The sequence below is a fragment of the Heteronotia binoei genome, chromosome 7 (genome assembly GCF_032191835.1).
Source record: "Heteronotia binoei isolate CCM8104 ecotype False Entrance Well chromosome 7, APGP_CSIRO_Hbin_v1, whole genome shotgun sequence".
NCBI lineage: Eukaryota > Metazoa > Chordata > Lepidosauria > Squamata > Gekkonidae > Heteronotia > Heteronotia binoei.
In genome coordinates, this window is record NC_083229.1 from 134,977,675 (window position 1) to 135,000,736 (window position 23,062).

The window sequence follows — 23,062 nt, forward strand, 5'->3', positions numbered from 1 at the left end:
GGATCCCTGCATTGGGGAGGGACAGTGGCTCAGTGGTAGAGCATCTGCTTGGGAAGCAGAAGGTCCCAGGTTCAATCCCTGGCATCTCCAATTAAAAAGGGTCCAGGGCAAGTAGGTGTGAAAAACATCAGCTTGAGACCCTGGAGAGCTGCTGCCAGTCTGAGTAGACAATACTGACTTTGATGAACCGACGGTCTGATTCAGTAGAAGGCAGCTTCATAGTTTTGGACTCAAGGGTCCATGGATCAGGAGTTCTTGCATTTCAGACCTATTCACTGAATACTGAGTTTCTTGAAAATAGCCTGATGGATCTTTGTTCCTGCAGCAAAAGCTGAAGGAAGAGAAAGAGGCCAAACGGGCTCACCTGGATGGGAGACATGATTACATCCTGTCTATCGTTGCTTCCTGTGTGGACCTGGAGAAGGCAGAAGTGGAGGACGCCATCCTTGAAGGGACACGGGTAGGGTGCTGCCTTGTGCTTTCGGAGGTGGAAGCTGGTGTGGCCAGAGAGAAGGGGAAGTCCAATGGATTGTCCTGACAGATAGAATTTATGCAGTGAATGTTTGACCATTTTGCTTCTAAGGGCTGAAGTAGTGCTTGTTTCCTTGTGCTGAAACAAGACAGTTGCTCAGTGTTCAGAATGGTTGTGAATGTTCACTTTTGGCGTTTATTTATTACATTTTTATCGCGCCCTTCTTTATAGGAACTCATAGCGGTGTCGCAAGGCCCCTCCCCTTTAACTTTATGGTAGCCCTCTGATGCAAAAGATTTTGTACTCCAGGTTTTCCTGTGGTTTCATGTTCTGGCTTTTCATTGCCTGGGCTTTTAATGGTGGCTGATTGTAATGGTGTTATGTTCTTAGGATTTCCCCACCCTCTTTGTTTTATTTGTGAGCCACCTCAAGCCATTCCCTGAAAGGGTGGAGTCTAAATGCTTTGAAGAAATTTAGTGAGTGAGGCTGAGTATTGTACCTGGCTCTGTGGGGACTTGAGCCCTCACCTTTCTAGTCCAAGTCTAACCATTATACAACACTGATCTCGACCCCTGGAATTTGGGCACATGGCTTCCATCTAGCAAGTTTGTGGATATTCATCCGACTTCAAAGTGTGATTAATTAACTTTGACTTTCAACAGATTGACCGTATTGATAAGTTCTTTGCTGTTGGGGGCTTCCGTCATCTCATGTTCTTCTATCAAGATGAAGAAGCATCTGAAGCAGGTAGGGAAATGTCTGCTTGGAGCCTCACTAGGAAAATCTCCTTGCACATGAGGGAGGGAGACCCCCTGCAGCAGCTTCCCCCTCCTTTGGGGAATGTGCCTCTGCATCACACCCTCTGTATGGAGGGGTGACCTGGGCGCATCTCTCCATGGGGCAGCCCCTTGTCAAGCATGGCTAATTCTGATCAATAACTGATGGATTTAGGGCCTGACTAAAGCAGGCCTGGGTGATCCCAGAGAACCAAATGTTGTTAGTTTATTATTCTTTCCTGGCTCCTCTCTTGCTTTATGACTGTTAATTAGAGGGAACAAAGCAATCAGCACCTTCCCATGAATTCTCCTCCGGGAGGATGAGCCATCTGGGCAATGCAAGGCCGAATGCCTGATAACGCCCTGGGAATGTATGTAGTTTTGATATTCTATGTGTGAACACTCCCCTGCTTCCCCTCCCTAGGAATCTTTTTAAAGTGTATCTTAAAAGTTGTGTATCAATGTGTTGGTCTCATTCTTCTCAAGCAACGGCTTGAGCCAAAGTATCGATCTGTCAATAAACGTAGTCTTTGTATCAACTTTGACTTGTGATTGAACCCGCATGCTTGACACCCGGCTGCTCTGCCTGTTCCTCCTGAAAGCTGCACTTCAGCTGCTTGGAGCAACTAAAAGCCACATAGGAACCCCCTGTGAAGATCCACAGCTCTGTGAGCTGCCTATGCAGAAAGAAATGGGGTCGTGGCCACACTTCATATAAGTTGGATTAGAACACTCTGACACACGTGTGGGATTCCCCGATTGTCAATGCAGGTGGCGTGAATGAGTGAAATAAGAGGGGCGGCTGTTGTGTTGCTGCCTCTCTCTGCCCCTTGTCTAATAGGACGTTCTGGTTTTTGTTCCAGGACTTGGCCCAGCAGGAGCAAACTCTCACTCTGCTAAGCCTAAGAAGGCAAAAGTATTCATCACAGAAGGGAAGGATGTTGCCTTGATTGGCCTGTGCGTCTTCTTCATTAGAATTAACCCTTCCAAAGCAATCACTCCCGAGAATATCCACCGTGTAAGTAAATCCAAATATAGCAATGTAGAAGGTCTGTCTCTGAATTCCCTCCTTGTCCATCACACTTATGGAATAGCAAAAGGAAGAATTGCAGCCAGTGTGATTCCTCATCTACTTGGGAGATGCTCTCACATTTCAGGATGAAACAACCTCAGATTGTCTCATGACTGGGAGGTCTAATCTTAAGTACTCTTTCTATTCATATGAGGCTCGAGAAGTTAGCGGATGTGAAAACAGCTACACTGGCTGCCTCTTTCCCCCCAGGTTCGGTTCAAGTGGTAGTGATGGTCTTTAAGGTGCATCATAGCCTGGAATCCGCATATCTGAAGGGCAGCCTTCCTTCATATTTCCCTGTGTGCCAATTTCACCCTTTCAATGGCCATTTACTCGCCATCCTTCTGGGAGTGAAGGATTGTGTATCAAGCACACCAGGGCTGCATAGGGGGAAGATGAGCTAGTAAGGTGGATGGATTAGAACCCTCCCTTTCTCTTTGTGCTTATTGTAGTTTGCCCAGATTGCAGTTCTCTATGAACTTCCTTCTTGGTGCTCTTTTTGCTTTTGTGCTCTTTCTTTCTGATCTTCATGAGAGCAACATGAATTATCTGAATTGTTAGCAGTGAAAGACTTTGCACTGTCTTTACTTTCATGCTTTAGACTATATAGAACCAGACTCCAGACTATATAGAACCAGAGTGATAAAGGTCAAGACTTGTGCATCCTGATGTCTAGCTCTGCTCTGGTGTATCATTGAATGTTCCTTTCTTATGGCTAGATCCAGGTGGGCAGCCGTGTTGGTCTGAAGCAGTAGAACAAAGTAGGAGTCCAGGAGCACCTTTAAGACAAATGAAGTTTTATTGAGAATGCAAGCTTAAAAGCACACTCCATCGGACAATGAAATGGGGTACAGTGAGCAGAACTGCATATAGCTGGTGGGTAGTGATTAAGAATGTACTCCATTCCCTCGCTTGAAGGAGTCTGCATGCACACGAAAGCTGACATTCTGAATAAAGCTTTGTTGGTCTTAAAGGTGCTCCTGGACTCCTACTTGTTCTTCCTTATGGCTGACACCTTCGCTCTCTTTCTTCTCCAGCTTGCCACCATGAGAGCTGGACGTGCTTCCTGCATCTCCATCCATCCTAGTTAGTTAGACGAGATTAGAATCTCACCCGTACCCGATCCTGTCTAGAATGGAATTCCTTGCGATCAAGGACTCCTGTGAGTGAACTAAGATCAAAGGGCTCTGCATGCAGCACCCATCAGGTGTAGTGCCAGTTAAAATCTCTTTGGAGGCTTTTCAGTCCCATTTGGGAAAAGTTTAAACATTCCTGCAGCTTTGGGAACGCAAGTATAAATGATATGTAATTGACACTGAACGCATATGTGTTATACCAACAAGTTTTATATGGAGCGCCCCGTGCCAGAGGAGTGGAACTGGCTGGGTTGACTTCCTGTACACTGGGACTCCTTTTTGGAAGAATTTTGTCTATTGATGTATATTTCTTTGTCAGTGTTATTATTATAACATAGTTATATTGGTTGTTTATTGGACATTTTCTAGAGCCTGGTGCTTTTTGAGAGAGCTTCCTGCTTTGTGGGAGGGGCTTCCTGCAGAGATTGAGGGACCTCCTCTCTGAGGGCTCTCGAAGGTGGTTTTCTTTGTGTGGGTGTTTAAGCAAGATGTGAAAACTGCATACATGGGTGGTGTTGTTTTTTTGTGTGGGGTATGTTACGCATTTGTGGAGTGGATTGTAACCCACCTAGAGCCACCAAGGGAGCCCGAGAATATAAAATGAAGGGACAAGACGTCCAAGCTAACTAGGCTGTTTGTCATTTTGTTCTCAGGAAGTGGCTTTCAATATGTTGGATGGGCGTCAAGGTGGCTTACTGAAGAGTGTGCAGCACTTGATGGCAGACATCTTTATTCCAGCTCTGAAGAACATGAACTCTGGCTGGGGGGAGCTGGGGGGCACCCAGAAAGGGGCCAAAGTGAAGCAGGACTTCATTGCTTCTCTAGAGGGATTTGTTAGCGTCCTTTCAGGAGCTCAGCAGAGCTTGATGGAGAAGGTAGGTCTGTGTGGCTGTGGGCTACAGTGTGGGCTGTAGAGGGCTAAGCAAGAACACCAAGAGAGGGTCTGTTCTATGCTAGGAGGCCACACAGGCAAGGGATCTGTTCTGAACAAGGTTCGCCATGTCAAAGTGATGATCATGGGACATCTTTTGACAGATATCAAGTGAAACTGTAATATGCAAGCAATTAAGTGTATTCAAGAATGAATTAGCTATGAAATTCCAATTCACCCATCTGGAGTTCCTTTGAGATATTTGAAAGTCATTGTTATTGATGGAAATCTGGGGGGCCTTTTGTCACATGATTACTGGGAAGGTAATGGTAATTGATGCCAAGAGAAGAAGAATAGAGAAAGAAAGTGGGCTAGATGGGGTTAATTAAGAAATCCACTTTAAAATGGAGGGGGGGGGGTTGGAAAAAGTCTGTATTGGTGCTCTCCCCTTTCCCCCAAAGGTATCTCCTTCTGTATTGAGATGGGGTTAAGCCAGGAAAAGTACATGATTAATAGTTGTAACAATAATCCAATACTAGTTTGGTATAACTTTTTATTTCTATATGCTGGCCTTAGTCCAGCTAAATTCAATGAGCTTAGACTGAAGCGGCTCTCCATAGTATTGCAGGGCTAAATGTAGTTGTTGCTGAGATGGGAAATGTGTCTCTGGGCTGCATCAGTGCATCAAGCAGGCGTGGCTGGTATTTTAAAAAGCCCTGCATATGGCGAGCGAGAGCATTTGTAGATCCAGGTGGGCGGCCATGTTGGTCTGAAGCAACAGAACAAAGTCTGAGTCCAGGCAGGCACCTTCAAGACCAACGAACTTTAATTCTGGGTAGAAGGTTTTGTGTACATGCACACTTCTTCAGTTCAAGTATACAAAAGCATATACTTAAACTTTGTGGGTCTCAAAGGTGCCGCTGGACTCACACTTTCTTCTAGTATGTTGTTAGGATGGCTAAGGCTTCTCCAGTTTTATACGAACTTCTACCCTGTGGTACAGAGTGGTGAAACTGCAGTACTGCAATCTGAGCTCCCTGCTCATGACCTGAGTTTGATCCCGGCGGAAGCTGGTTTCAGGTAGCTGGCTCAGGTTGACTCAGCCTTCCATCCTTCTGAGGTTGGTAAAATGAGTCCCCAGCTTGCTGGGGGGAAAGTGTAGAGGACTGGGGAAGGCAATGGCAAGCCACTCCATAAAAAGACTGCCATGAAAACATTGTGAAAGCAACATCACCCCAGAGTCAAAAACGACTGGTGCTTGCACAGGGGACTACCTTTACCTCTTTAATTTTTCTCTGGATAGGTGGGATTGGTGTGTGTGGAGGACTGTTCAGCCCTGTGAACCTCCACTTGCAGTTTGAAGCTGCCTAGCCCTTGCCCAAACTAGACATGATGGTGGCCACTACAATAGCTACAGGGCACACCTGTGGGTTCTGCAGAACTCTGCAGAGAGATAGGAGTTTTTGGGTGGCCCAGAATGCTGGACAGGTTTGGGATGTTGTGGTTATTCTATGTGAACTGAGAGGCTCACAAGAACCCTCGCCTGCAGTTGAGAGAGCTGGCAGACAAACGCCTTTCAAGGAAGGCATTCCTGACTTTTGTCAGCTTCAGAATTTCTGTCCCCAGAATGCAGATAGATGTTGAGATATATTCCAATCCAGATCATGCAACTGATGCCTTTAACAACTCAGTGTCTTGGCAGCAACCATCTTAGTAACAATTTCATAGGGGCAAAAGATGATTTGGAATCTTGAAGGTGCATGTGCAACAATAATTGCTGAAAATGTTGATTAGGTGAATCTGAAGAAGTGTGAGACCTGTGACCTGAAAGCGTTGAAAGGGCCCGCGGACTACCTGGCTGCAGCCAACAGCTTGGAGACTCTAGAACCGATGGAGGCCTGCATGAAAGTGTGGATTAAGCAGATTGAGCAGGTGAGGTTCAGAGGAGCCCGGCCCCTGAATGGCATTCCTGTGCAGGAGCTCCAGTTCTGACCCTGAACTCTGGCACTGCTGGTGCCAAACAAGCCATGAAAAAGAAGCTGAAGATTTTAGCTCTTCTTATTTTTCCATCACCCAGACATGAAATGCCTGAGCTCCCTCTTGCCTTCTAACGTGGCCAAAGGAACACTTGTTTGACTCTTCAGTAAGAGCTTGTGTTGTGTATTGGTTTTCTGCTGGTGGCTTTGCTGCACTGATAAAATATTCAAAGCAAATGGTCCTCTTCTTTGGAAGAAGAAGAAGAGATACTGACACTTGGGCTATGAGACCTGGCCACAGTATTTGTCTCCCAGCAAAGAGATGTTTGATACTTTTAGGAATGCCTTGAGAAACTGAAGTAGATCTGAATTTCACTTCATGCAAGCTTCTTCCTGCAAATTGCTCCTGAAAGATTGTCTGGGAATGTTTAGTGCTTGTACATAACTTTGAAGGTAGATGCAAGAGGGCAGCTGTGTTGGTCTGAATCAAATGGCACCTTTAAGACCAACCAAGTTTTATTGAGAACGTAAGCTTTCATGTGCTCTCTAAGCACACTTCATCAGACGAGTATCCCCTCGTCTGTGTACTTAGAGAGCACACGGAAGCTTACGTTCTCAATGAAACTTGGTTGGTCTTAAAGGTGAAACTTGACTTCTGCTTTGTTCAATAACTTTGAAGGGAGATACATGGCATGTAAAGTGTCTTCTAGTATTTTGTAGTACATTAAACTACTTTTGGAGCTGTTTCAGTAGATTAATCATTATGTTGTCATATTTGCAACAAGACTGCTGAGTGCCACAGGAGGGCTCCTAAAACCAAGCTGGATCCTGAGTAAAATTTCTAGTGGCAGAATGGAGGTTTCCCGCCTCCCCCGCCCCCGCCATGCAGTCCCTTGATCTCTTTGAAATGCTGCTCTTGGAAAAGAGGGGGCCCAGAGCGAGAACATGGTGGGGAGGGGCCTGCAGGAGGAAGGGACATCAGTGGTAGTTGCTCAAACCCATTGATTGTCAGGATGCTGAGAATAAGTGGAGTTACACCCTCAGCATGGTGACCTGGAGACCCCCCAAATGACGACTGATCTCCAGACTATATATATAGTTATATATGTGTACTAACATTTAATGATAAATGCTGATATGTGGATTCAGTATATTACAGTACAATAAAATTGTTTTTACACAGACTACGAAGGAAATGGCAGCGTTGAAGGGGAGGCTCCGGGGCATCCTCTCCCACTGAACCTTCTCCCCTCCCTGCCCTCTGCCCTCTCCACCCCCAAATCTCCAGGAATCTCCCAAACTGGGACTGGCAACCCTAAGGATAAGGCACACATTTGTACAAATATGTGCAAAGGCTTTTGGAGAGCCAGTTTGGCGTAGTGGTTAAGTGTGCGGACTCTTATCTGGGAGAACCGGGTTTGATTCCCCACTCCTCCACTTGCAGCTGCTGGAATGGCCTTGGGCTAGTCATAGCTCTGGCAGAGGTTGTCCTTGAAAGGGCAGCTGCTGTGAAAGCCCTCTCAGCCCCATCCTCCTCACAGGGTGTCTGTTGTGGGGGGAGAAGATATAGGAGATTGTAATCCGCTCTGAGTCTCTGATTCAGAGAGAAGGGTGGGGTATAAATCTGTAGTCTTCTTTTTCTTCTTTTAGTTCTTAGACTGGTATTATTTTTTATAAAGGAAGAAATTACAAAGGGACCAGCAAGTGAAAAAACTTGTGATTTAAGAGCAGTTATTGGTTTTGTTAGTAACTTATGTACCATTTAGGGTTCACTAAGGAGAAATCTTATGAAATAATTTAATATTAATGTTGCCAACCCAGGCTGGTTCAGTAGACAATGTGGGTGCTTGCATATTTGACTGACAGTCTTCTGTATGAATTGCAGGTCATTGCTGAAAATGACCAGCTGCGGAAGGAAGCGGATGACCTGGGGCCGCGTGCAGAGCTGGATTATTGGAAGAAGCGGTTGTCCAAGTTTGATTACCTCTTGGAGCAGCTCAAGACTTCAGACGTGAAGGCTGTGCTCGGAGTGCTCACTGCTGCGAAATCCAAACTTCTGAAGGTGTGCAGGCTACCTTGTGCATCCAACTTGGAACCATTGTCATTGCATCCCAAAGGAATATGGAGCACACACATACCGTGCCTCTTGGCCCAATAGGCTTGCAATTCAGCCTACAAGAATAAAATGGCATTAAATCTCCAACTTTCCAGCAATAGAACAGTAAAATACAAAACTGCACAGGAGATGAGCAGGGCCGGCCCCAGATGATCTGCCCCCCTAGGCAGCAGCACTGGGGCTCTGCCCCCAAGCACGGGGAAGCTGTGCAGCAGCAAGGCTCCGCCCCAGATCCCAGCCGGTGAGCTGGGCAGCTCCGCCCCAGAGCCTAGAGGCCAGGGAAGGAAGGAGCCTGTGACTGCAGGGCTCTTTTTGAGCTGGAGCGCTTGTGTTCTGGCTCAAAAAAGGACCTGATCACATGGGGGTGTCCAATATGGGCACCAGCCTTGGGGTGAATTAGGCGAATGCCTAATTCACCTAGTGGCAGAGCCGGCTCTAGAGATAAGGCCTATTTTTAAGCTTTAACTTGCTCCCTAAAGTCCAGTAAGGAACTAGCCCTGCAGACTTGATGTATATATCTTGGGACAGAATATTTTGTTACATTTTGTTACATGAAATTGAAGTGGCTCCATAAACAGCTCTCTAAAGACTCTTTAGGAATTGGAAGGAGGGCCTTATAACCAAGGATAAATATAAGAAAATCGCCAGTGCTTGTAGAGAATAAGTTAGGAAAGCTAAAGCTCAGTATGAGCTTAGGCTGGCCAAAGATGCTAAAAATGACAAAAAAGGGTTATGTTCAGAATAAGAAAAAGAGCAAGGACATGGTAGGCCCATTGCGAGGGCAAGAAAGTGAAATTGTAACAGGTAATGAAGAGAGGGCAGAACTGCTCAATTCCTACTTTTCCACAGTCTTCTCTTCTGAGGGAAACAGTGCTCAACATGGCAAAAACAGAACATATAAGGAGGGTATGAAGTTCCAACCTAGGATCAGCGTAGGGGTAGTACATAAACATCTAGTTTCTTTAAATGAAACTAAATCCTCTGGGCCAGATGAATTGCATCCAAGGGTTCTAAAAGAGCTTGCGGATGTAATTTCTGAGCCTCGGGCTATTATTTTTGAGAATTCTTGGAGAACAGGTGAGGTGCCGGAAGGTGGGCGAATGTGAGGCTATTATTTTTGAGAATTCTTGGAGAACAGGTGAGGTGCCAGAAGGCGGGCGAATGTTGTCCCCATCTTCAAGAAGGGGAAAAAAGACGATCCGGGTAACCACTGACCTGTCAGCTTGACGTCTATACCTGGAAATGTTTTAGAACAAATCATCAAACAGTTGGTCCTGGAACATTTAGAAAGAATGTGTAATGTACTGGGAGACGAGACGTGGTAAAGGCATTGGTCTTTAATCGCTGGTACATTACAGAACTGGGGAACACGCGGCCGGGTCCGCTAATATATACATGCACCCCGGATCAACCCCCCTGCTGGCCAGCCCAATCCTGGCCAGTTAAACTTCCCGCGCTTGGTCTTGATTGGCGGTGACTTTTCCCGCGCTGCGCCAGGTAACCCGAGGACGTCCCGGCTTGCGCGGCGCGGGTGCAGAGTCCGATACTCAACACTCCTCCCCCCTTAGTTTAAACCACATAGTCCCGGAGGTACGCCGGTGCTCTCCATTCCCGTGTCGATCTCCTCGGGGTCGCTCTTGGTGCGGAGGCTGGTTCCGTTGTGGGCGATGCTGCTTCTGGCTGCGGGATGTTGGGGTCTGTTTCAGGCTCCGGCTCTGGTTCGGTGTCTCTGGGGGCGTCATAAGTGGGTAGTTCCTGTATTGGCGAGCGCCCTTCCGGACCTTCGGTTGCCCGCGGTTCCCTATTCCCTACCTCCTCTGTTTCTTCGGGTAGGGTGCGGCGGCGCAGCTGATCTATGTGCCGCCTTAGTACCTGGCCCCCCTCGGTGGTCACCTCGTATGACCTGGAACCTGTCACCCTAAGGACTCTCCCCGCGACCCACTCGGGACCGCTTGCGAAGTTCTTCGCGTATACCGGGTCACCCGGAAAGAACCCCCGCACCGCCTCCCGGACCTCTGGGGACCCGCGGACCTCGGGGGCCCGGTCGGGGTGCAGCCTGTCTAGGCGTGTTGTCAGTTTCCTCCCCATAAGCAGTTCTGCGGGGCTGGATCCCGTTATAGGGTTTGGGGTGATCCTGTTGTGGAACAGGAAGGCTGAGAGGCGGTGGTCCCAATCCCCTTGTACTATTCTCCCCAGTGCTTCCTTGGTGGTCCGCACCATCCGCTCTGCCTGGCCGTTGGTGGCCGGATGGAAGGGTGCGGATCTTATGTGTCGTATGAGGTACCTCTCCGTGAACTCCCGGAATTCCCGGGAGGTGAATGCAGTACCGTTATCCGTCACCAGGGTGTCTGGGATCCCGTGCGTGCATAGGACCCTCCTGAGTGCCCGGACGGCTGCTGCTGTGGAGGTCGAGGCTACTGGAATCACCTCCAGCCATTTTGTGTAGGCATCCACAAGTATAAAAAAGATTTGGCCCTGATACGGGCCTGCAAAATCTAAGTGGAGGCGGGACCATGGTCGCCTGTTAGACTCCCATCTGTGGACCGGGGCTGATGGGGGATCGGGCCGGGATTCTTGGCAGGGTTGGCACCTCCTCACCCACCCCTCTATCTCCTCATCCATGCCCGGCCACCACACATAACTACGGGCCAGGGCTTTCATCCTCACGATGCCCGGGTGGGTCTCGTGGAGGTCTTCCAGCACCTGCTTGCGCAAGGGGGGGGGAACCACCACCCGGCTGCCCCAAAGCACACACCCCTTGTGGGTTGATAGCTCGTCCTTCCTGGACGCGAATGGCCTGAACGCGTCTTCGACTTTGCCTGATGGCCACCCCCTCCCCACCCAGTCCCTGACCCGTGCCAGGATGCGGTCCCTCCCTGTTGCCCGAGCCACCTCCGCCGCGTGCAGGGGGCGCTCGGGGAGCGATTCAATGAGCATTACCCCATGTGCAGGGGCGGGATCCGGTTCTGTCATGGGGAGCGGCAGGCGGCTGAGGGCATCGGCGTGTCCCATGGCTTTACCCGGGCGGTGGACCAGTTCATACGTGTAGGAGTTCAGGAACTGGTTCCACCTCAGGACCCTCTGGGATAGGATTTGGGGGGTCTGACGGTCTGGAGCTAGGAGGCCCAGGAGCGGCTTGTGGTCCGTGGCGATGGTGAAACGCCTACCGTAGAGGTAGTCGTTGAACTTGTGCACCCCCGCCACGATCGCCAAGGCCTCCTTGTCAATTTGAGCGTAGTTCCGCTCCGCTGGAGATAGAGTCCGTGAATAGTACGCGACTGGCACTTCCCTCCCGTCCGGGAGTTGGTGCCCCAAAACCGCTCCTACTCCGTAGGGGGAGGCGTCGCAAGCTAGGATCAGGGGTAGGTTTTCGTCGTAGTGGTGAAGTACCGCGTTAGAGACCAAGAGGTCCTTCACTGCTTGGAACGCCGCGGCTTGGCGTTGGCCCCAGACCCACGGGGCCTGTTTATCCAGCAAACGGTGCAACGGTTCCGCTACGGCGGCTTTGTGCGGTAGGAACGTGTGATAAAAGTTCAACAATCCTAAAAAACTCTGTAGTTCTGCCTTGCATTTGGGCGCAGGAGCCTGGACTATGGCCCTGGTCTTGTCCGCCGTCGGGTGTATCCCCGCCGCGTCCACGGCGAACCCCAGGAACTCCACTCGCGGGACCCCTAACAAACATTTCTCCTTTTTGACTCTCAGCCCCGCCGCTTGGAACCGCCTGAGGACCTCGCGCAGGCGGCAGCAGAACTCTCCTTCATTGGGGGCGGCGATTAAAACGTCGTCAAAGAAGGGTTGAACTCCGGGGATCCCTTTAAGGAGAGAGTCCATTATGCTCTGGAATATCCCCGGAGCCACACTGACCCCGAACTGCAGCCGTTTAACCCTGAACGCGCCCCTGTGGGTCACGATCGTCTGCGCCTCCGCTGTCTTAGCGTCGACCGGCAGTTGCTGGTATGCTTGTGCTAAGTCCAGCTTCCCAAAAACCTTCGCCCCGGCTAGCGCTGCTAGGACGTGGCTGACCACCGGGACTGGGTAGGGGTTGTCTTGTAGCGCCTTATTGATCGTGCACTTGTAGTCAGCGCAGATCCTCACCTCCCCATTGGGTTTGACGGGCGTTACTATGGGGGTTTCCCATTCCGCGTATGTTACCGGTTCTAGGACGCCCTGGGCCGTTAGGCGGTCCAGTTCTGCCTCTATTTTCGGCTTAAGGGCGAACGGGACGCGCCTCGCTTTAAGCCTTATGGGCCTGACCATTGGGTCAATCGGTAGGGTGATGGGCGGACCCTTATAGCTCCCCAAGGACCCATCAAAGACCTCGGGGAACTCTCGGCAGACCCCGTCGAAATTGCTTGCCTGCAAGTGGTCCACCCCCACCAGCTGAATCCCCAGGGGATTGAACCAAGCCAACCCTAGAAGTGTGGTCAGTTGGCGCTTGACCACTAGGATGTCCAGGGGCCCTCTGAAACCCCTTCTTTCCACATGCACCCGGGCCCACCCCACGATGTGTACTGGGTTCTTCTGAAAGTCCCTCAGTACGAAGTCCGCTGGCCTCGTTTGAAGGCGGCGGTGGGGGCATAGTTTCTTGAGGGTTTCCTCCGAAATGATGGAGATGGAGGAACCCGAGTCCACTTCCATGGTGCAGGGGGCGCCCTCGATTAGGACCGACATTTTGACCTTGTCTGGGGCCGATAGGGGCAAGTTCAATACCTGCAGAGTGGTGGATGCCGCCGTGTGGGTGTCCAGGGAGTCGTGATGCGCTGATGGTTGTCGGCGGCTGTTCTTGGCCCGGCAAGCCCGAGCGATGTGGCCCGTCTTTCCGCAGCTGCGGCAGTCCAGGTTGCGGTACGGGCAGTCCCGGCGCTCGTGGGGGTCGCCGCAGCTGGCGCACCTGGGACCGGTGGTGGCGGTGGCCCTCTCCGTCGCTCGCTGTCTAGTGGGGGCCCTTGTGTCCGTTCTTTGGGGCCGCCGGAGTTGAAACGCTTCTTCCTCCGTTCGGTCTTCTGGCTCCGTTTCCCCTTGGTGGACTGCTTCACCTCGTGGCTGGCCGAACGCCTTGGTGGCCCTCTCGAAGGCCGTTGCCTCGTTGAAGGCTTGTTGTAGCGTTAGCTCCTCCTTCGCGAAGAGCTTCTGCTGCAATCGCTCGTCGCGGAGGCCCCAGACGAAACGGTCCCGCAGGGCTTCGTCCCTTTTGTCAAAGTTGCAATTTCCGGCGATCTGCCGAAGGGCCGCCAGGTAGACCGCCGCTGTCTCCCCCGACTTTTGGTCCCTCTTGTGGAAGAGGAATCGGCGGGCGACGATGGACGGTTGGGGTGAAAAGTGGCCCGTGAGGAGCCTCACGACTTCCCGGTAGGTCCTCTCCGTCAGCTTAGCTGGAGCGGAGAGACCTCGTGCGATCTCGAAGGTCTCTTCGCCACAGACGCTCAGCAGGACGTCTCTCTTTCTCTCGTCATCGTCGATCAGGTTCGCCCGCAGGTAGCACTCGACCCTTTCGGTGTAGGTCTCCCATCTCTCGGGGTGCTCCGGGTTGAATTCCGCAAGATGGCCCGTCGTTACGCTCGAGTTCGCCATGGTGGCGGCGGGCTGCCCGATCCTGCGGTCTCTCGCCTTCCTCGTCTCCGGCCGGACCTATCTAGATCCCACCTTCGTCGCCAGTGTAATGTACTGGGAGACGAGACGTGGTAAAGGCATTGGTCTTTAATCGCTGGTACATTACAGAACTGGGGAACACGCGGCCGGGTCCGCTAATATATACATGCACCCCGGATCAACCCCCCTGCTGGCCAGCCCAATCCTGGCCAGTTAAACTTCCCGCGCTTGGTCTTGATTGGCGGTGACTTTTCCCGCGCTGCGCCAGGTAACCCGAGGACGTCCCGGCTTGCGCGGCGCGGGTGCAGAGTCCGATACTCAACAGAATGGATATTATTACTAAGAGCCAGCATGGGTTTCTCAAGAACAAGTCATGTCAGACTAACCTGATCTCTTTTTTGAGAAAGTGACTACCTTGCTGGATCAGGGGAATGCTCTAGACATTGTTTATCTTGATTTCAGTAAGGCTTTTCATAAGGTTCCACATACTATCCTTGTTGACAAGTTGGTAAAATGTGGTTTGAATCCTGTTACCGTTAGGTGGATCTGTAACTGGTTGACAGATCGCACCCAAAGAGTGCTTGTGAATGGTTCCTCATCCTCTTGGAGAGGAGTGACAAGTGGAGTGCCTCAAGGATCTGTCCTGGGACCTGTTTTGTTCAACATCTTTATTAATGATTTGGATGAAGGAATAGAGAGAATACTTATTAAATTTGCAGATGATACTAAATTGGGAGGGGTTGCAATCATAGAAGAAGACAGAAACAGGATACAGAATGTCCTTGACAGACTGGAAAACTGGGCTAAAATCAATAAAATGAATTTTAACAGGGATAAATGTAAAGATCTGCATTTAGGTAGGAAAAATCCAATGCATGGTTATAGGATGGGGAAGACTTGTCTTAGCAGTAGTATGTGCGAAAAGGATCTAGAGGTCTTAGTGGATCATACGCTGAACATGACTCAACAGTGTGATGTGGTGGCTAAAAAGGCAAATGCAATTTTGGGCTGTATCAACAGAAGAGTGTCCAGATCACGTGATGTGATGGTATGGCTTTACTCTGCTCTGGTAAGACCTCACCTGGAGTATTGTGTTCAGTTTTGGGCACCACATTTTAAGAAGGATATAGACAAGCTGGAACGGGTCCAGAAGAGGGTGACGAAGATGGTGAGGGATCTGGAGACCAAGTCCTATGAGGAAAGCTTGAAGGAGCTGGGGATGTTTAGCCTAGAGAGGAGGCGGCTGAGAGGTGATATGATCACCATCTTCAAGTACTTGAAGGACTGTCACATAGAACGGTGTTTCCCAATAGCAGGGTCGCAACTCTGCACCGGGCCATGGAGCCCTCAATACCAGGCCGCGGGGCCTCCCCTCCTCTAGATGCCCCCCCCGCATTGCGCGTCCCCCGCCGTCTGCGCCTCCTTCTCCCTCCCTTCCCCACCATAGGCAGGTCAGTTTCATCTTACATAAAGCCCCCCACCCCGCCCGACGGCCTGATAGCTAGGAAATCGGCGTGGAGCTCACGCTGTGCTGGGCAAAGCCGGCGGCAGCTCAAACAGACCGTGGCTGAAAAGGGCGCGTGGCTACTCCTTCGCTAGCACTTCCTTCCTATCCAGGAAGTGCCAGAGAGGAAGGAGCCACACGCCCTTTTCAACCACGGTCTGCTTGAACTGCCGCTGGCTTGGCCCAGCACAGCGTGAGCTCCACGCCGATTTCCTAGCGATTGGGCTGTTGGGTGGGGCTGGGGGCTTTACGCAAGATGAAACTAACCTGTCTGCGGTGGAGAAGGAGGGGCACGACGCTGTGGGCAGGGGAGGCGCAATGCAGAGGGAGACGGGGCGGTCAGAGGAGGGGAGGCCCCGCGGCCTGACGTTGAGGGCTCCGTGGCCTGATTTCCCACCCATTGGGGGCTTTACAACCTGAAATTGACCTGCGGTGGAAAGGGGAAGGAGGTGGCGGCGGAAACGTCAACTGCGGGGCCAAAGTGAGCAGTTTTAAAAGTGAGTTGCTCCTATCCTGTTTCTTTCTGTTCCTTCCTTCCTTTCCTTTCTTTTCTCTTTCTTCCTTTTGTCCCTCCTTCCCTCCCGTTTCCTTCCTTTCTATTTCCTTTCTCTTTCTTTTTTTCTATATTTGTTTCCAACTCTCTGCCCCTGTAATGTACTGAGAACCGAGACGGTTTGAAGGCAACATAGTTTAATCAGAGTACATCACACAAGAGAGAGAGCATGCGGGCTGGGCCCCGCTTATATACATTGCCCGGTACAGCCCCCGCATCCAACCAGGCCAATCCTGGTCAGTCAAACTTACTTCCGCAGATCTTGATGGGCGGGGCCTCAGGCGAGCTCCATCTGGGGACCCCAGGGTCTCCTTTAGTCTCCATCGCCATGAGGTCTGGTTACTTATGTTCAATACATAACAGCCCCTCTTTCTTTCTTTCTTTCTTTCTTTCTTTCTTTCTTTCTTTCTTTCTTTCTTTCTTTCTTTCTTTCTTTCTTTCTTTCTTTCTTTCTTTCTTTCTTTCTTTCTTTTCCCGCCTTCTCATTCCTTCCTTCCTTCCTGCTAATCTGAGGGGGGGAGGTGGAAGAAGCTTGAAATGCCTTGCCATTTCAAGTTTTCCTTTCCTTTTTCTCTCTTTCTGTCAGTCTTTTCCCCTGTCTTTCTTCCTTCTCTCTCTCTTTCTGTCTCTCAGTCTCTTCCCGTCTTTTTTTCCTTCTCTCTCCCTTTTTGTCAGTCAATCTTTTCCTGTATTTCTTCCTTCTTTCTCTCTCTCTTTCATTCAGTCAGTCTGACCCTTCCTTCCTTCCTTCCTTCCTTCCTTCCTTCCTTCCTTCCTTCCTTCCTTCCTTCCTTCCTTCCTTCCTTCCTTCCTTCCTTCCTTCCTTCCTTCCTTCCTTCCTTCCTTCCTTCCTTCCTTCCTTCCTTCCTTCCCTCCCTCCCTCCCTCCCTCTCTTTCTGTCAGTCTTTTCCCATGTCTCCTTCCTTCCTTTATATTTTTAGTTTTCTACTGTGTGGTCCTTGTGCTTTTTCTTAATGTTTTGTTTTTAAAATTGCAATACAAAATCCCACTATTCTCCTACCTTTCCAAAACAAAATATTGCAGGAGTTTTAGGCTTGCTTGTACATCATTTCCTGTCTCCTTGCTCCACCCTCAAAGTCTACTGTCTCCACCCCCAAATTTTAGTGGGCCAGGAAGAAGAAGTGTAAAAATAACTGGGCCACCGGAGGGGGGGAAGTTTGGGAAACCCTGATATAGAGGATGGTGTGGAATTGTTTTCTGTGGTCTCGGAAGGTAGGACCAGATCCAATGGGTTGAAATTAAATCAAAAGAGTTTCTGGCTCAACATTAGGAAGAACTTCCTGACCATTAGAGCGATTCCTCAGTGGAACAGGCTTTCTCAGGAGGTGGTGGGCTCTCCTTCCTTGGAGGTTTTTAAACAGAGGCTAGATGGCCATCTAACAGCAATGAAGATCCTGTGAATTTAGGGGGAGGAGTTTGTGAGTTTCCTTCATTGTGCAGGGGGTTGGACTAGATGACCCTAGAGGTCCCTTCCAATTCAATGATTCTATGATCCGTGGCACCATAACACTTGACCAAAACAGAAATTGGCTTGCAGCAATTTCCTGGTGAGTTGAAAATATAACCTTGGACCTTGCTGGACATCTTTGCTGAAGGAAGGATTTCTGTCAGTGGATCCTGACCTTTTCCTGCTTTAGACCAAATGCTCCCCACTTTGTGTTCTTGTGGGGCAGGATACCTTGAAGACTGACGTGGGGGGGAGAGGTGCAGGTCTGCAGTGGGAGGAGATAATAGAAGGATTTTCCCCCTGTTTTTTGCCCAAGATTAGTCCTGTTCCTGATTCATGAGAGCACCTCCTGGTCTGATGTAAGCATTTTATTGCAAGAGCTGAGTGACTTAACTGAGGCTATCATCCTCCAGTCACATGGTGAGAAGACGCAGCTCAGTGGAAAAGGCAGTGGTGCTAGGAAAAGTGGAAGGCAGCAGGAGGAAGAGGAAGACACCACCCAGGAGGCCATCGGGGCCCTCAGTTTGCAAGACCCGAGCAAGGCTGCCCATGAGAGGGTGGCTTGGAGGATGTAGTTGGAAGTGGCTCAACAGCATAGAAGATGCACAACTGAATGAGTTATTTTGATTCCTTTATCTGAGACAACAATTTGTGTCTGTTACATGTCAAATGTTTTAAAAATATTCTAGAGCAGCATATGTTGTTTAAACAATTTTAATTTTTGAAGAGCTGGCGGGAGCTTGATTCTCGGATCACTGATGCCGCTAATGAAGCCAAAGACAACGTGAAGTATCTGTACACCCTTGAGAAATGCTGCGATCCTCTCTACAATAGTGACCCCGTAAGTAGACGCTCTTTGCTTCTTAGCCCCCAAAAGCATTTGGACCGGGGAGTCACTATTATTATTTTTAAAAGCCCATAACCCTAAAACTGGTTCAAAAACTGATACAGAAATGGGTAACTCCTTTGGGTGTTTGTTTCCTGTTATATGAATGAAGTTCTTTGAGTACAGTGGAATATCATTGGCTAAACAAAATGGCAAATGATGCACGATCTTTTCAGAGATGGGGAAGGAGATACTTTAGAGAGTAGGATACTGATGCAGGATTCACTGCTGCTTGTTTTGTTTAATTTGAAGAGTCACATGGACATTTATCTGTTTTATATAGCCAGCCTTTGTCTGTTTGTTAAAAGAAGTGTGTGAAAACTGCAGCAGAACTCCTCCGGAGACTGACTGGGGTGTGTGTTGGTGACCTCAAGAGGACTAGCCAAAGGGCACCATCCAGAGCTGGCTTTTGCTGTTAATTTGGCCAGGTGTTTTTCAGAAGTTAAACCTGGACTAAAAACATGATTTGTTCAGGACACACTGAGGGGACTCCCAAGCTGGCCCTTGTGCTCTTAAATGTGTCTGCAGAGTCTTCACTGTCAGCCCATGTTGCAGAAGTTCTTGAGTGAGCCTTCACTTGCTTCTCTGTTTTGGTGACTAGGTTCAATTTGGTAAATAAGTGGAGCTCATTGTTTCACAGATGTTGAGCAGCAGAAGACACCTTTTTAATGCAAGGGCTAAAAGGGCTGTGACAAATTTCACAATTGCAGTAGTGATCTTAGGATCCTTATTACATTAAATTAAAATTATCACTGAGCAAATGAGCCAGGGTTTCTGGAGTACGGGGTGGGGGGAGTGATTGGTTGAATAAAGGCTTAATATAGTAATCCCTCATACCCTCAAAAAACCCTGCATTCCAGGAGAGTGTGAAAGGATGTATCAATCCTGTTAAGGCCAAACAGGCAGATTCTATCAGTGCAGGGCCTATTTAGACATCTCCTTTGCAAAACCATTGTAGATGTAATGTTCAGTCTTGCAAACAAAATGTTCTGCAATAATTTGGGATAGTAAGATAGTACATATTGGCGGGGGGGTGGGGGTGGGTAAAAAATTTGGGTAAGAACCGAAAAATAGGGATGAGCATACTCTGCAGGTTCTCAGGCTCAAACTACCATGGTTGATTTCAAGGACTCACTTTTTGATCAAAGGAAAGGCTTTTGTTTTGGCCATCTCAAAAATATCATAAATCGCCATCTGACTTTCATCAGTTTCTCATCCAGGACTTCCATCCAAGTTGATCTCTGGGTATCTCAATTTAAAGCAGCTAACAAACCATCTTCAGCAAAGAACTGTTTTAATCTCAGTTTGAAGGCAAAAAGCCATCTCTTGCTTCCAAAGATATCTGTCCAAATTCTGTTCATAATACGATGTTTGACACACAGCAGGGAGCTGTTTTGAGACTCCTTAAAAAGTAGAGAAAAGCAGGGTATAAAACCCTGCTCTTCCCCTTCTTCTCCTCTCTCTTTCTCCTCCTCCTCCTCTACGAGCTCTATTATCATCCCTGTAGCAAACTGCTTGTTGCTTTAAAGATATCAGGCCCTCTGCAAAGGATGAACTGTGATAGGAGCCACACAAGTGGGCAGGTCTGAGAATACACACAAAGCTAGTTGGGGGGAAAAAAACCAATTGCATGTTAAGTGTGTGTGTGCATGTGTATGTTCATGCATGGATGTGAGAAAGATTGTGGTCTGTTCACTTCCTTAGAGAACCAGTTTGGTGTAGTGGTTAAGTGTGCGGACTTTTATCTGGGAGAACCCAGTTTGATTCCCCACTCCTCCACTTGCACCTGCTGGAATGGCCTTGGGTCAGCCATAGCTCACGTAGGAGTGGTCCTTGAAATGGCAGCTGCTGTGAGAGCCCTCTCCAGCCCCACCCACCTCACAGGGTGTCTGTTGTGGGGGAGGAAGATAAAGGAGATTGTAAACTGCTCTGAGTCTCTGATTAAGAGAGAAGGGCGGGGTATAAATCTGCAATTCTTCTTCTTAGAGGGAACAAAGGGTTACTGTCATACAGCATCTGTAACTCAATGAGAAAACAGTTGATATTCCCATAAAGATATAGCAGCGGCTAGAAGGATGCCCCTTGCCTGGGCTAAATCAGTTTGGAAAAACTCAGGCTGGGACTGCTATATCCACTGTAGTCTTCCACAGTCGTGCTGTGAGTTGTATGTTGGGAGCCAGGAAGGAGGAGAAGTGGGCAGTTGCTGGGCCATATTCTCATGACAGCAAATGTGTGGTTGTGGAAGGGAGCTTTTGTGACTTGTATTTTCTATCAGCTGAGGGGACCGACACAGCCTCCTAGGATTTGTGAGGAAACCATGTTTATTTGAAGCTATAAAACTTCCTCACAGCTACCAGGTGTTCTTAAGGGAGCAAGTGTAAAGGCTTTGTGTTCACTGCCATGAGGTGAATTTTGTGGTGTGCTAGTAGAATAGGTAGGTCAGTCACTGTGGCTAATTGTATATTAACCACAAAGAAGACTGCTTTATTTACAGATTGGTTCCCAGGAACAGACCAGCAGCACAGGACTCCAGATAGTCAAAAGAGAAACATGGCTGAGGCACATTAATTTATATTCGTTTCAATTTTCTTTAATACTTCCCAGCATAAACTAGGTTGTATGCTAACACACAGACAGGATTCCACCCACAGCAGAATGCCCTTTTCCCAAGACTTAGACTAAACAGTACAAGGCCAGTCATTGCCAGAGAGAGGCCTAATGACTGGGTACTCTGGATGGGTCCCAAACCAGCTGCAAAGGTTTGGGAGGCTGAGAGGTGGCTTTTGAGAAAGGGGACAGAGACTCTGCTGTGACAGGATTGGGTTCCAGCCAGAAACATTGAGTCCTACTGGAAGGTTTGAATTTTAGGGGAGTGGGAGGATGAAGGCACTCCCAGTACAGGCAGGATCATGCCCCCTGGGATGATGAGGTTACCTGCCCAGAATACCAGTCTGGCCTGGTTTAACCAAGGCCTGGGCAGTCAAAGCTGCGCTTCCACTCTTCTTTGACCATCTCTTTGCACCCACTGCTCCTTCCCAGGTCCCCTCAGTTTCTTAAACAGCATGGCCCCTAACAAAGGCCAGGAGGCAGCCAGTGGGCTAGTTTGGCAAGAACATCTTTGCCAGCATTATGGAGGGAAGTTCCCCTTATTTACAGAACAATCCAGGGAATATTCTTTTGGGGTGATGGATGTCGTAAACATTTTGATCTTAGTTTTGGTACAGACACCATCTTTCATTTCTGAGGCCATGCTAACAAGAGCATGTGTACAAGGAACAGAATGGCAATTTCCATGTGTGTGTGTGTGAAGGGGGTTGTCCTGGGGCATCAAAACACATGGGAAAAATCTTGCCTTCATCATCTTTTTGCCTTTCAGGTGGCCATGGTAGATGCTATTCCTGCCCTCATTCATGCCATTAAAATGATTCATAGCATTTCACGCTATTATAACACCTCTGAGAAAATCACCTCCCTGTTTGTGAAGGTGAGTGTGCTCCTAGCTCTTCTTTCTAACCCCTGTTTGGAAACACACTTTGGCTATTGTGAACAGAATCCAACCCCTTAGTCCAGTCCCCTGCACAATGCAGGAAATGCACAAATACCCCTCCCACCCCTGATGACCCCTGCAGGCCCCACCCCCAGAAGATGGATCCCTGGCCTGGAGAAAAATTGCTCTTGACCCCAAAGTGATGCTCAAAGTGGCAAATAGTTTTAAAAGGTCCATCCTCCACCTACCATCCTCTACCTGTCCTTTTCTAGGTAACAGTTATCTCTGAGTTTGGATTCAAGCTCTGGGCATTTTCTTGCTGGGGGAAAAGAGGGTATTCAAAATCCTGAGCAGGAGGAGTGGGGCAGTTTTCAATAGTTTACTGACATCTGGTATTTCTTGTAGGTTACAAATCAAATGATCACAGCCTGCAAAGCTTATATTACCAGGAATAATACTGCCACCATCTGGGATCAGCCACAAGATGAGGTTCTGGAAAAAATACATGCTGCCATAAGACTTAAGCAGGTAAGCCTGCAACTTGGTGTCAGGTATAACGAGAACCAAATTTTATGCCATGCTGTTTAAGAAACTGAGGGGACCTGGGAAGGAGCAGCGGGTGCAAAGAGATGGTCAAGGAAGAGTGGAAGTGCAGCTTTGACTTGTGCAAAGAATATCTCAGTGGAATAAAGGAATACCAATCATGGCGGCATCTACACATTTTTGCATTCCTTGCCCCACTGCAGATGCCAAGGTGAGCAGAGGGGCAGTGGGGCTTTTACACAGGAGGGGATTTTTGGTGCATGTTCCTCCACTGGCTGCCATTTTCTTTGCCTTTTAACCCTGGGGTGCTTCTGAGTCTGTGGCCATCTTTGGAATTCTGAATCAGGGTGTTCAGCACAACCACAGGAGGTGGAGCCAACCACAAACTTTTGGGGAGTGGAGTTATTCATAACTCATATAATAATTCTTCAGCATTTTGGGAAGAAGCCTTGTTCAACAGCATGTGTTTCTCATATACACACAGTTTCGCAGTGAAGTTCTTGCGCTGTGGAAGCAGCTGCTGGCAAAACAGCAGTTTTAAAAATCCACACAGCCGTTCTAATCTCCAGGAGTTAATCAGAAACTTGTTGGGCTCCAGGAAAAGTGTCATCTC

General features: G+C 48.9%; 1 protein-coding gene across 1 annotated transcript in view; it reads left to right on the forward strand.

Moving 5' to 3' along the window:
• Window positions 1-23,062, forward strand: part of DNAH5 (dynein axonemal heavy chain 5) — a 266,064-nt gene that overhangs the window by 19,901 nt on the left and 223,101 nt on the right. Inside the window, exons 2-10 of the mRNA XM_060244379.1 lie at window positions 326-460; window positions 1,135-1,219; window positions 2,112-2,266; window positions 4,110-4,331; window positions 6,122-6,259; window positions 8,189-8,365; window positions 18,261-18,374; window positions 21,796-21,903; window positions 22,312-22,434. Coding sequence (XP_060100362.1) covers window positions 326-460; window positions 1,135-1,219; window positions 2,112-2,266; window positions 4,110-4,331; window positions 6,122-6,259; window positions 8,189-8,365; window positions 18,261-18,374; window positions 21,796-21,903; window positions 22,312-22,434 — 1,257 coding nt within the window. The remainder of the gene's footprint in view (window positions 1-325; window positions 461-1,134; window positions 1,220-2,111; window positions 2,267-4,109; window positions 4,332-6,121; window positions 6,260-8,188; window positions 8,366-18,260; window positions 18,375-21,795; window positions 21,904-22,311; window positions 22,435-23,062) is intronic.